Here is a 14580-nt window from a genome sequence, read left to right as displayed (position 1 = left end):
AAAAAAAAAAAAAAAAAAAAAAAAAAAGAAAAAGAACCATTTATTAATTTCTACATAGTTCCTCTCTATATCTACTTAAGATTTTTTTTTCATTACTTGGGTATTGATTTAAATGCCTCAGCTGTCTGTCCCTTCTCTAACACTGTAAGTCAAGCAATCTTATTTATTATTTACTTCTATTTTTGTGTCTGGGAACTGAACCTGCAGTCTCACATATACTAAGTCTATGTTCTACTACTGAACTACACAGTCTAATACCTTTCTCCTCGTTTACTACCATTCTATGTTCTAGTCCACACAACTTGAACATTCTAAGCTAGAATTAGAACTAGGAAAACAGTTAGCTTTACATCATCTTTCACAGTTCGTGTCCATTACAGTCTGGATGACTGTCCCTACCCCATGTACTCCCTTCCTGCTGTCTCTACATGCCATGCTGTACTCACATTTGTTTATACGAGTAGTTACACTAATGGCTAAATTCTACATATGGGAAGAACATGGAGGCTTCTATTTCTGAGACTGTGTGATCTTGCTTAAAATTATACATTCTAAGTCCACCCATTTGGTGGATAAATGCCTAAAATATATTTGGTATTGAAAGTGTAAGATTTAGTATGAAGCTCCACAATTTCCAATCCACATGCCTAATATTAACTGTATAGAATTTCACTAAGTACAGACATTGAGTCCAGTTAATTTTAGTGTATGTTGTTTATATTTATTTACATGTTTTAAAAAAATTAAAATTTATTTTAAGTAAAAAACATAAAGTGGTGGCGCACTCCTTTTATCCCAGCATTGGGAATGGAGAGGAAGGTGGATCTCTGAGCTCAACGCCAGCCTGCTTTACAAAGCAAGTTCTAGGACAGCCAGGGCTGTTACACAGAAAAACCTTGTTTGGTGGGACAGGGGAGAAGAAAAAAAACACTTCACCATACTTGTAAATGTATATAAAACTATTTTCTATGCCAGCTACACAAGTTAGAAAAGCTAGGGAATGTTTGGTTTACCTCCAGCACACAAAACTGTTTATATGTATTTGTGTACACATCAGAGGATAACCTTGTCTATTGTGTTTTCCTTAGGGGCTGTCCACCAACAAAAATAGTAGGCTGGTAGACCAGCAAGCCCCAGCCACCAACCTGTCCGTGCCCCCAGCACTGGAACTAAACATGTACACCATCATATATAGTGGTATATTATTTGTGTTGTAATAAATAAAGCTTGCATAAAGATTAGAGGACAAAACAGCCATACTAGTCAGCCATACAGGCCAGGAAGTGGTGGCACACACCTTTAATCCCAGGAGACAGGCAGCGGATCTCTGTGAGCTCAAGGCCACCCTGGGCTAAACAAGATTGAATCTGTCTACGAGAAACGGAGCTCACACAAAAGTGATGCCAACACTTGGGATCATACATCTTTAATCTCAGTAACAGGTGTAGATAGGAGCGATATGGCTAGGAAGAAAGAGGAATATAAAGGGGAAGAGATGTGGAGTCTGAGGATTTCTGGAGACAGGATCTTGCCCTTTCAGTCTGAAGATACAGTAGAGGTAAAAAGGTCTCTCTAGTGGTTGGCTGCTTTGCTTTTCAGATCTTCAGGTTGAACCTTGATATCTGTCTCTCAATCTTTATTATTTCTGCTATAATCATGTCTAGGGTTTGTATGTGGGTTTTGGGGATCAATCTTAGTTCCTTTATATGCATATCACTGACAGCCATCTCCTAAGTCCTCAAATATATTTGCTTACTCAGTCTCTTGGCATGTGTAGAATCTCTGTGAAATTCAAGGTTCAAAAACAATGTACTTTTTCTTTCCAAAGATCATACTATGTAGTCCAAACTGGTCTCAAACCCAAGACCCTTCCTTTAGCCATGTCTCCAAAGTGCTGTGATTACAAGAGTGACCTACCCAACTCAGCTTCTTTAGTTTAAATTAAAAAACAAACAACAACAAAAAAAACCCCAAAAAACCCTTAAAGTCATGATTTTCAATTTTATTCTCAAATATACTTTCTTTGTGGCAACCAGTGAACAACTTTCCTGCTATTCTTATACTTTCTGAATATCACATTAGAACCTCAAAATTCTAGATTATTCTGTTCTCACAATGCCAACTAATTTCAGAAAGAAAAAAAAAATCAATGACCGTAGTTACAAAACAATTAGAAGGAAGAAGGAAAAATTTTAAGAAACTATCTTCTGAGTCAATGCAATTTTAAACCAACTGTATTTTCTCCTTTATTATGTAAGTAAAACAAAACAAAGTTAAACCCCTGGTAAGTATTAATATATTTTGGGTTAGAAAACAAACTCTAATTCATCTAAGATGAAGTCAGATGCTTTATGAATCAGTATTTTCAGGCTTAATACTCTAAATTTCCAACTATTCTCTCTCTCTCTCTCTCTCTCTCTCTCTCTCTCTCTCTCTCTCTCTCTCTCTCTCTTTCTCTCTCTCTCTCTATCTTTATTTGAGTACGGGTCTTGTCATATTGTTCATGTCGTATAGATTATGCACTCAAATATTCACACTGCCTCAGCTTCCTGAGTATTTGAAACTAGAGAGGTGTATGTTGTACACCAGTATGTCTATCTACTCCTTTAAAAGTTAAGAATTCAAATAATAACTGCGATGATTAATAAGCACTTGCTATCCACTAAACTCTGCGGCCACATAGACAGATTGTCAGTGATTCCAAAGCTCTTATTTTTTAATCAGCCTACAAACTCTAATTGTCCTCATTCTGAAAAACTACCATCATCTAACATGTTCTTACAAGTCTTTTGTAATTGCTCAGACCAAAATACACTAACTTTTCACTTATCTGCCACCTCTCAATCCAGGATCATATAAACCCTCTCAGTCTCATCCCTGAAGTGCTTCAACAGCCTGGACTGTACCTCAAGAACCCCACCACGGCTTGGTACAGACCATCATCTTGTACTCTGACTCTCTCAGCCAGCTCTGGGCGCTCCCTTGGCTGATTTCCGTTAGTATTGAGAAATTTGGTTACCTAACTTCTCAGTAGTTCTACTTAGACGTTACTTAGGTATTTCTTTGCCAAGCCTAAATAAAAAGCAACATCTCACTCCTGCTGTTTCTACTTGCACTGACCTAATGCCGTTACATAGATTTTGTTATTTTTATCATGTAGTTATATACTAAGTATTCAATGGACAGCAACAGAATGAATAAAAAGTATTCTTTTCAATGTTGATTTCCCTCCTTGGGTTCTTAAAACTTCAACTGCTTCAGGCTAAACTTCAGTGCTGATGCAGGTGCCCATAATGTGTAAAGCTCTGAGTTCCATCCCTATGATAATCATTAAGCAAGAGCTAGGTTTCTACCAAAGCATATCTTTCCATCATGCTCCAAAGTACAATCAGAACAGTAAGGCAAGATTTAAACATAAAAATGTTTTTACGCTTTTAGAAATACCAATCCCAAGTGTAAAATGACATTTACAGTTTCGAGATCTTCATATTTTTGTAAGCAGCATTCACAATATCCTTTTTTTCTCTTTTCCTTCAACTGGAGTTGAACTGGGGTTCCACCACATTTATCGCCATCTGTATTAATTCTAGTAATGGAAATATATGGTAACAAAATTACTGCTAAACTCAATGAATAACTTAAAAATTTATTTTCTTAAAAAACTATCATATGCAGAATCTGCCATAATCAGAGACTTGTAAAAGCAAATACCTTTAAGGACATTTCAAGAAATATAAAAACAAAAGTAATGGCTGCTCTAAAGAACAATTCAAATGGTCAAGAGAAATAGGTTTCATATTTGAGCCCATTTCTTATCTAATATTTTCTAAATAATGCAATTAGATTTAAACTAAATGTAGCAAAGAGGCATTACAAATATTCACTGAAAAAACAAGCACACATAACACTACCAACGTACAAAATATGATACCCCGAATGATTATGAAGTAAAAAAAAAAAAAGCAATAATTGAGAATCTAAATAGCTTAAATAGCATTTCTTCAAAAAATAAAGTTTCAAGCCAACCTGGGTTTAGGCTGAGCTTGCTTCTGGATGCTGGATGGCTTGTCTATGTCAAATGGGCTGCAAGGCTTCTGAGTAGAGCAGTTTATGGAAGGCATATTGGTCAGCTGAAGGTAGAACGGTCTGTAAGACCTAAAGGAATAAAGACAAATATATGAGTTTCTCTAGAATGAAAGAAAGGTTTTAAAGTCTTGTATTTCGAAAGCATGTAATTCACCTCAGTCTAAAATAAACAATCGAGGCTTGCTAGGGGTCATCTTCCTTTCAAAGAATCAATTTGTAGGCCTGTTCTTTTCTTCTCTTTTTTGGGGTGTGTGTGTGTGTGTGTGTGTGTGTGTGTGCGTGCGTGCGTGCAGGGATTCAAGACAGGTTTTCTCTGTGTAGCCCTGTCTATCCTGGAATTCAACCAGGCTGGCCTTGAACTCAGAGATCTACCTGTTTCTGCCTCCCCAGTGCTGCCACCGCCACCTGGGTTGTAGGCCTGTTCCGTTACATTTAAAAACTTTTTAAAACATTTAAAAAACTTTTTAAAATTGAAAATAACTTCTTCATACAATATTCTGATCAGTTTTTCCTCCCTCATAGCCTCCCAGATCCTCCCACTGAAAAAAACATCATTTAAAACATACCAAAACACCTATCACCTTAACTTTTGAAACTGTACCGTTTAGCCACATTAAGCATTAACTTGTGGAATCAACTACTCCACCCTCTACATCAGTGACCTTGCTAGTGATGCAGCCCTTTTATGTTTTAGTGACCCCAGCCACAGAATTATTTCTGTTGTTGCTTCATAACTGTAATTTTGCTATTGTTATTAATTTTAATGTAAATACTCATGTTTGCCAATGGTTTAGATGACCCCAGTGAAAAGGGTCAAGGGTTGCTGTGACCCACAGGTTGAGAACCACTGCTCTAGATAGATACTATCTGAAACTGTATGGTTTAGTCATATTAAGCATGAGGTTGTGAAATCACTCGAGTGCTTACCTTGCAAAATCGAAAACCCTACTCACTGAACAATAATTGTTTCCCTCAAGGCCTCTGCTGACTCAGTGACTGAAATCTGAGTATTCTGAATGCTTTATTAGATACATGGACTAATGCAACTTCTTAGGATGATGTCCGGAAGGCTAATCCATGTTGTGGCATGCTGGAATTTCATTCTTTAAAACATTTTATCGTCAGAACACACACAGATCTGTATCTTGCACACCTCACATATCCACACATTTGCTGATGGACTGGGGTTGCTTATACCTTTTGGCTATTTCTATGTTTCTGAGATACATATGGAACCACCCTAAGTCTCACTCTGATTTGGATATGCATTTCTCTAGTATATTTTATTTTTCTTTTGGCTGTAGGGATTATTTTTGTATTCTGGATACTAACTCCATACTATCTATATGACTTGCCTTCTTCCATTTATTGGGTAAATCTTTATATTACTGTCTTAGGGTTTCTATTGCTATGATAAAACATTATGACCAAGAGCAACTTGAAGAGGAAAGGGTTTATTTTTCGCTTACATGTTCTAATCACAGGCCATCATGAAGAGAAGGCAGAGCTGAAGCTCAAGGCAGGAATCTGGTGGCAAAAACTGAAGTAGAAGCCATTAAGGAACACTGCCTATTGGCTCGCTGCCTGTGGCTTGATCAGCCTGCTTTTAAAAAATCATTATTTATTTTTAGAGATAGGGTCTCACTGTATTGCTCTGACTGTCCTGGAACTAGCTCTGTAGATCAGACTGACCTCAAACCCAAAGATACAAGTGTCTCTGCCTCCCAAGTGCTGGGATCAAAGGTGTGTGGCACTACTGCCTGGCTTCTTTATCATTCTTTTTAATCTATTTAATTTTTATGTGTATAGGTGTTTGCCTGAATGTACATCTCTGCATCATATACATGTAGTGTCCATGTAGGCCAACAAAATGCATCACATCTCCTGGGACTGGAATTGCAGACAGTTGTTAGCTGCCCTGTGTGTGCTGGGAATTGAACCCTGGTCCTCTGGAATAGCAGCCAGTGCTCTTAACCACTGAGTCATCTCTCCAGACCCAAGCCTGTTTTATAAAATCCAGGACCACATGCTAAGGTAGAGTTATCCACACTATTAAATCTTCTAGTACAGCTTATGATTATAGGATATCTGACCCATTACTTAATTTTGTGGCAGGATCTTGCTATGCTGATCAGAATGGACTAGAATGAGATCCTCCCGAGGCATGTTAGGTTACCATCAAACCTAGAAGAAAAATTGTACTTTTTCTTCACAATAACACATTTACAATTTTATGTATCGTAAAGATTTTATTATTTACTTGTGTATGCATGTATGTGGGTGTCAAGAACACTAGAACAGGGCATCAGATCCCTCAGCACGGGAGCTACAGGTGATTATGAACCATTCAACAAGCATGCCAGGAATTAAACTCACATTACCTGAAAGAACTGCCACCATTCTTAACCACTGAACCATCTCTCCAGCCCCATAACACAGTTTTAAAAAGAAGCTTCCAACCGTTTAGTCACCTCAGTGAATTACACCAAGAGTCACCCAAGAGAATTACAAAAAGGTAATTGAGCAAAAATTACTTGGCCAAAAAGGTAAGAGAGCAAAGAGAAAGTAATCTAACTTAGCTCTGTTTGTTGATTTCATTAAGACCATCTCAGAAACTTTAAGAGTTTGGGAAGCTATTACTGTAGACATCATATTTAGGTTTTATGTTTCCAAGCAGTATTAATAATCCCCCCACAATTATAGAGGAAATTTTTAATGATTGTCCAAATTAATGATACTGAATTTAGCCAGAGAGATTATCTAAAATAATAAAAGAGATGGTTTTATGATTAGTCTAGAGCAGACACTCTGAATCTACATAGGATGAAACTAAATTCAGTTGAACACAAGTGAATTAATGCTCTAGGTACACATCATCATCATATAAGGGAAGTAAACATATTAATAGAAGTAAGTCTAATGAGATTTTCTCTGTAATACCAACTCTCCTTCCCCACACTGGGCTTTGACACTTACCGGTTCACATCTTCAACCTTTAAAAACGGCTTTCTGAGTCTCCCTGCTTAAGAAGAGAAAACCATTAGACACTTGCAAACTCTATCTATAGAGTAGAAAGGTGTGGCCCTAAGGCAATAATATTTTCCAGTACCACCACCCCATATACCAGATCTATCATATTCTGAGAATTTGTCTGGGTCTGTAAGACAGACTGTCTCCACTCTAGCCCAGGCTGGGCAGGAACTGCTCATACTGCAGCCCTGGTCTGCAGTGTTAGAGTAAACAGGTGCCACACAAGATTCTTAAACTGAATGGTGTTGACAATCTCAAAGCATTGTCTTATAGTTATCACAGTAAATGGGTTTGAATAATTGTTTCTCCTGGAACCCTAATGAGTTTTAAAAAAATGTTCTTGAAAATATTAATTTGGGGGTTGGAGAGAGAGTTCAGCAGTGAAGATCACATAACGGTCTCATAGAGGACCAGAGGAGTCCAGTTTCCTGCATCTATGCCAGGTGAGACTCATCTCTGCCTGTAACTCCAGCTCCAAGGGACCCAACAACCTCGTCTGGCTTCTTTGGGTACTTGTACTAATGTACTCATAACCCCTTCCCACACACATCATAAAACAAGTATCTTAAAATACAAAAGCAAAACCCAAAATAACCACTAACACAGAGTAGGGTAGTGGTGTCAGGCTGTCATAGAATTCGTGTCCTAAAAATTACTAAGAAATCCTCAGATAAATCATTTAAAAAACTATTGACTATCTTAGAAAATCTTTGCAAGTATGTATATTTGGATATACTGGAAATTGACTCCAGGGCTTCATGTATCTGGGATAAGGGCCCTACTACAGAATTAAGTATCCCAAGCTTCAATCTTCATATATTTTTTTTTTCTGCTCTCTAAAAGAAAATTAAACATTGTTACCAGAATACTTACTTCTTGCCTTTTGTATTCCAGTACCAGCTTTTTTTCCCTTCAAAAAAAGAGAAAAAAATGCAGTGAAAATACTGGGTTTAAAAACAGCAAAAACTACAAAGACAATGGTTCAGTACTGTCAAGAGAAAAAAATCCATAGGAAAAATACTATATCAAAGTGGGTGGTTATTTTTCAAAAACCTTGCTTCTTAAAATCAGTTGAGTCAAATACACTGAACACTATTCAAGAACTAAAGATCTTGATCAATATACAGAACTCAGTCCTACTTGACATTCTTTACTGAGGTGCTTGTATTGAAGACAGGGCCTCGCAGTCCTAACTCTATTTTCAGCCCTTGCATTCTAGGTTAAGTCTTAGCCTTCAACATATGAAGAAACGGGTACAGTTTGGAGCTATGAGAAACAAATAATTATAATCTGCTGACTACAACAAAACTCTGGACACCATTCAATAAGCAACTAGGTAGGCATATAAACTTTTTAAGCAGGAAGCAGACTGTGAAGATTGTGTCAAATGTGGACCTCCAGTCATAAAAGTGTCTGAGTGAATGACTCAAAAATTAAACTAACTCTGGACTGAACCAGCTACCTAGGCTGGAGTGAGCCTGAGAAAGTAAGCTCCACAGGAGCAGGAGAGGATCCAGTCCAGGGACTTTGCAGACCAGGACTGAACCAGCGACCTGGGCCAGAACAGACCTTAAACAGCTAACTACACAGGAACAGGTACGGGGGAGCAATTGCTAAGCCAGTGAGCCAGAGTCAGAGATTGCTGAGGGTCCAGACACGTGAATCTGGGACCTTCAAGGGAGTAGACCTAAGCCAGGACCCCTGTGGGTCTGGGAGTGAGTCTAGGAGCTCCAAGGAACCACACCTGAGCCAGGACCTCTTCAGGTCTGGGCGTGAATCTGGGACTTCCAAAGGAGTACACAGGAACCAAATATCTCTGCAGGTTCAGGTGTGAGTCTGAGACCTCAGAAGGCGTACACCTCAGCTAGGACCTCTGTGGGTCTGGGTGGTGGTCTGGGACATAAAAGGGAATAGGCAGGAACCAGAACCTCTGTGAATCCAGACACTGGTCTGGGACCTCTGAGGGAGTAAGCCTGAGCCAGGTCCTCTGCAGGTCTGGGTGCACCTAAGCCTGGGAATCCATGAAAGTAGACTGGAGCCAGAGTCCTTTGCAGGACCAACCCTAGCCTCTGCAGGAACTGATCCAGACCAGGGACATTTACAGAAACAGGTCTGAGCCAACAACCTAGGCTAGAGACAGCAAACTCCACGGGAGTGGAACAAGCTCCTGAGCACTGAGCGACCTCCAGGAAAATGGAGTGACCAAGTGGGGGGAGGGGTAACTAGAACCGTGGCACTGACTGTACCCCGAGGAACAACCATCGGAATCTTGGATTCACTGGCACCTAGAAGATTAATCAACAGAATCACAGACAGCCCCAGGAAAAGAGGAGTAGAAAAGGTAAGAACACATGCAACACCACAAAGAGCAACAGGACACCAGTAAAGCCTAAAGACCCTACAACAGCAAGACTTGAACAACCAAATATAGATGAAGCAGAAGAAAATGGCCTAAAACATAATTTCAGGAGAATGTTTGAAACTCTTAAAGAGAAATTGAGAAATTCCCTCAAAGAAATGAAGAGAAAGACAAAAAATTGGAAGACATCAGCAAATCCTTTAAAGGAAACCAAGAAAAAGCAATCAAACATATGAAAGAAATTATTCAAGACTTGAAAACTGAAAAAGAGACAATAAAGAAAACACAAGCAGAGGCAATTCTAGAAACAGAAATCATGAGAAAACCCAAAATATCCATGAAATATGAGACACCATGAAAAGGCCAAATTTAGGAATAACAGGTATAGAAGAAGTTCAACTTAAAAGCACAGAAAATATATTTGAAGAAAACTTTCCCAACCTAAAGAAAGATATGCCTATGAAGATAGAAGAAGCTTACAGAACACCAGACTGGATGATGATGATGATAATAATAATAATAAGTCCCCTCACCAACATAATAATCAAAACACTAAACATAGAGAGTTGAGAAAGAATATTAAGAGCTGCAAAGTAAAAAGGCCAAGTAACATATAAAGGTAGACCTAACAGAATTACACCTGACTTTTCATTGGAGACAATGAAAGCCAGAAAGTCATGGTCAAGTGTTATGCAGACATTAAGAGACCAGACTACTATACTCAGCAAAACTTTTAATCACCATAGAAGGATAAAACCAGATTTAAACAATACCTAGCCCAAAACCCAGCCCTACACAAAATACTAGGAAAAAAAAACTCCAACCCAAGGAAGTTGGCTACATTAATAAAAACACAGACAATTGATAGTCTCATAGCAGCAAATCACAAGGGGAAAACACACAAATTAACATCACCAACAATGAAAACTAAATTAACAGGAGATAGCAATCACTGGTTATTAATATCCCTTAATATAAATTGACTCAACTTACCTATAAAAAGGCACAGGCTAAAAGATTGGACACAAAAATAGAATCCATCCTTTTTCTGCATACAAGAAACACACCTCAGCCTCAAAGACAGACATCACCTTAGAGTAATGGGTTGGGAAAAAATATTCCAATCAAATGGACCTAAGTAACAAGCAGGTGTAGTATCTAATATCTAACAAAATAGACTTCAAACTGAAATCAAAAGAGACAAAGAAGGTCATTTCATATTAGTCGCAGGAAAAATCCATCAAGAGAAAATTTCAATACTGAACATATATGCCCCCAAATACAAGGGCACCCTCATATGTGAAAGAAACACTCTGAATCTTAAATCACACATTAAACCCCACATACTAATAATGGGAGACTAACACTCCCCTCTCACCACTAGACAGGTCAGTCAGACAAAAAATGAACAGAGAAATAAGAGAACTAACATATTATGACTCAAATAGACTTAAGAGACATCTATAGAATATTCCATCCAACAGAAAAGAATATACTTTCTTCTAAGCACCTCATGGAACCTTCCCAAAAATCAACCATATACTTGGTAACAAAACAAACCTCAACAAATACAAAAAAAAATTGGAATAACCCTATGTACCTTATCAGATTACCATGGTTTAAAACTAGAAGTCAACAGCAATACTAATTACAGAAAACTCACAAACACATGGAAATAAACAATGCTCACCTGAATCATCAATTGGTCAAGGAAGAAATAAAGTAAAGGCTTCCTAAAATTAAATGAAAATAACCACACAACATACCCAAATTTATGGGATACAATAAAAGCAGTGTTAAGAGGAAAGTTCGTATCACTAAATGCCTACATAAAGATGGCAGGAAATAATCAAAGTGAGAGCTAAAATCAACAAAATAGAAACAAAGAAAACAATACAAAGAATCAATGAGACAAAGAGCTGGTTCTTCGAGAAAATCAACAAAATAGACAACAGACATGGAGGAAATACAGAGAATCATAAGGTCATATATCGAAAACCTGTACTCCACAAAATCGGAAAACTTTGGAAAGGAAATGGACAACTTTCTGGATAAATATCACTTACCAAAATTAAATCAAGACCAGATAAGCAAATTAAACAGACTGCTGAAGAAATAGAAATAATCATCAAAAGTCTCCCAATCAATAAAAGCCCAGGACCAGATGGTTTTAGCTCAAAATTCTACAAGATTTCTCCTTAAATTATTCCACACAGTAGAAACAGAAGGAACATTGTCAAACTCTTTTTATGAGGCTACAATTACCCTGATACCCAAATCATAGAAAGACATTACTAAGAAAGAGAATAATAGACCAATCTCACTCATGAACATTGATGCAAAAATATTAAATAAAATACTGGCAAATCGAATCCAAGAACACATCAAAACCATCATCCACCATGATCAAGTCAACTTCATCCCAGAGATGCAGGGATGGTTCAATATATGAAAATCTGTCAATGTAATCTACCATATAAACAAACTAAAAAATAAAAACCACATGATCATCTCATTAGATGCCCAAAAAGCTTTTGACAAAATACAACATCCCTTTATGATAAAGGTCTTGGAGAGAGCAGGAATACAAGGAATATACCTAAACATAATAAAGGCAATATACATCAAGCCAACATCAAACTAAATGGAGAGAAACTCCCAATGATCCCACTGAAATCAGGAACAAGGACAAGGTTGTCCACTCCTTCCTTATCTATTCAATATAGTTCTTGAGGTCCTAGCTCGAGCAATAAGACAACAAAAGGAGATCAAGGGGCTACAAATTGGAAGAGAAGAAGTCAAATTCTCACTGTTTGCTGATATGATAGTTTACATAAGTGACCCCAAAAATTCTACCAAGGAACTTCTACAACTCATAAACACTTTCAGTAATGCAGCAGGATACAAGATTAAATAAAAAAAAAAAAAAACAGTAGCCCTCCTGTAGACAGATGATAAATGGGCTGAGAAAGAAATCATAAAGTATCACCCTTCACAATAGCCACAAATAGCATAAAATATCTATCTCATAGTATCTCTAACCAAACAAGTGGAAGACTTATATGACAAGAACTTTAAATCTTTGGAGAAATAAACTGTAGAAGACACCAGAAAATGGAAAGATCTCCCATGCTCTTGGGTAGGTAGAATTAACATAGTAAAAATGGCTTCTTACCAAAAGCAATTTACAGATTCAATGCGATGCCTATCAAAATCCCAGCAAAATTCTTCATATGGAAAAGCAAAAAAAAAAAAAAAAAAAACCCAAAAAACAAAATTCTGTATAGCTAAAACAATGCTGTACAATAAAAGAACTTCTGAAGGCATCACAATTTCTAACTTCAAACTCTACTACAGAGCTACAGTCTGTACAAAACAGCCTGGTATTGGCATAAAAACAGACAGGAGGACCAATGGAACAGAATCAAAGACCCGGATATTAATCCACACACCTTCAAACACCTGATTTTTGACAAAGAAGTAAAAATTATCAAATGGGAAAAAAAAGCATATTTAACAAATAGTGCTGGCATAACTGGATATCAACATGTAGAAGAATGAAAATAGAGCCATATCTATCAACCATGCACAAAACTCAAGTCCAAATGGATCAAAGACCTCAACATAAAGCCAGCCACACTGAACCTCATAGAAGAGAAAGTGGGAAGAACACTTAAATGCATCAGCACAGGAGACCACTTCCTAAATAGAACCCCAGCAGCACAGACACTGAGAGAAACAATTAATAAATGGGACCTCCTGAAACTGAAAAGCTTCTGTAAACAAAGGATATAGTCAACAAGACAAAATGACAGCCTACAAAATGGGAAAAGATCTTCACTAACCACACATCAGACAGAGGTCTGATCGCTAAAATATATAAAGAATTCAAAAAAATTGGTCATCAAAAGATCAAATAATCAAAATGGAGTACAGACCTAAAGAGAGAACTCTCAGAGGAATCTATAATGTCTGAAAGATACTTAAGGAAATGTTCAACATCCTTAGTCCAGAGAAATGTAAATCAAAACAGCTCTGAGATTCCATCTTAAACCTGTAAGAATGGCCAAGATCAAAAACACTGATGAAAACTTATGTTGGAGAGGTTGTGGGGTAAAGGGAACAACACTCCTGCATTGCTGGTGGGAATGCAAGCTGGTACAGCCCCTTTGGATGTCAGTGTGGTGATTTCTCAGAAAATTAGAAAACAACCTTCCTCACAACCCAGTAATACCACTTTTGGGTATATATCCAAAGGATGCTCAATCGTGTCACAAGAACATGTGCTCAACTACGTTCATAGTAGCATTGTTTGTCATAGCCAGAACCTGGAAACAACCTAAATGCCCCTCAATGGAAGAATGGATAAGGAAAATGTGGTACATTTACACAATGGAGTACTACACAGCAGAAAAAAATAACCACATCTTGAATTTTGCAAGCAAGTGAATGGAGCTAGAAAACATCATTCTGAGTAAGGTAACCCAGATATAGAAAGACAATTATCATATATACTCACTCAGAAGTGGTTTTTAAACATAAAGCAAAGAAAACCAGCCTAAAATCACAACCCCAGAGAACCTAGACAACAATGAGGACCTAAGAGAGACATATATAGATCTAATCTACATGGGCAGTAGAAAAAGACAAGATCTCCTGAGTAAATTGGGAGCATGGGAGATGCCTCCTGGCCCAAATTACAAAACTACTCTATCTCCATCACTTTTTATAAAGCCATCAGCAAATACGTTACACTGAGACTAACCGGCTAGTCCGCACAAGATTTTGATATACTACCACCTATAATAAATGAAATGAATATTTGGATTTTCTTATGTAATAAGTTAATTTGAAATGTTTTCCTGAAGAATAAACAAAACTATCTCTTTAAAAAACAGTAGCAACGAATTATAGGCTCAATGTCCTTTATTTATGGCTAGAAACCAAATATGAGTGAGTACATCCCATGTTCCTCTTTTTGGGTCTGGCTTACTTCACTCAGGATAGTGTTTTCTATTTCTGTCCATTTGTATGCAAAATTCAAGAAGTCATTGTTTTTTACTGCTGAGTAGTACTCTAATATGTATATATTCCATACTTTCTTC

General features: G+C 37.4%; 1 protein-coding gene across 2 annotated transcripts in view; it reads right to left on the bottom strand.

The window, feature by feature from the left end:
* Positions 1-14580, bottom strand: part of Dbf4 (DBF4-CDC7 kinase regulatory subunit) — a 37983-nt gene that overhangs the window by 6350 nt on the left and 17053 nt on the right. The window contains exons 7-10 of one of the 2 annotated variants that reach the window (XM_050139864.1): positions 7990-8026; positions 7063-7105; positions 4027-4155; positions 3472-3586 (exon numbers count right to left, since the gene is read on the bottom strand). In XM_050139864.1, coding sequence (XP_049995821.1) covers positions 3472-3586; positions 4027-4155; positions 7063-7105; positions 7990-8026 — 324 coding nt within the window. Of the gene's footprint in view, positions 1-3471; positions 3587-4026; positions 4156-7062; positions 7109-7989; positions 8027-14580 lie in introns of both variants that reach the window. The other variant, XM_050139862.1, reaches the window with a different exon arrangement.

Source organism: Alexandromys fortis, unplaced genomic scaffold, assembly GCF_014885135.2.
Source record: "Alexandromys fortis isolate MF-2015 unplaced genomic scaffold, M_Fortis_MF-2015_v1.1 scaffold_38, whole genome shotgun sequence".
Classification (NCBI taxonomy): Eukaryota; Metazoa; Chordata; class Mammalia; order Rodentia; family Cricetidae; genus Alexandromys; species Alexandromys fortis.
The sequence above is the reverse complement of the archived record's forward strand: the minus strand, read 5'-3'. Positions and strand labels throughout refer to the sequence as shown.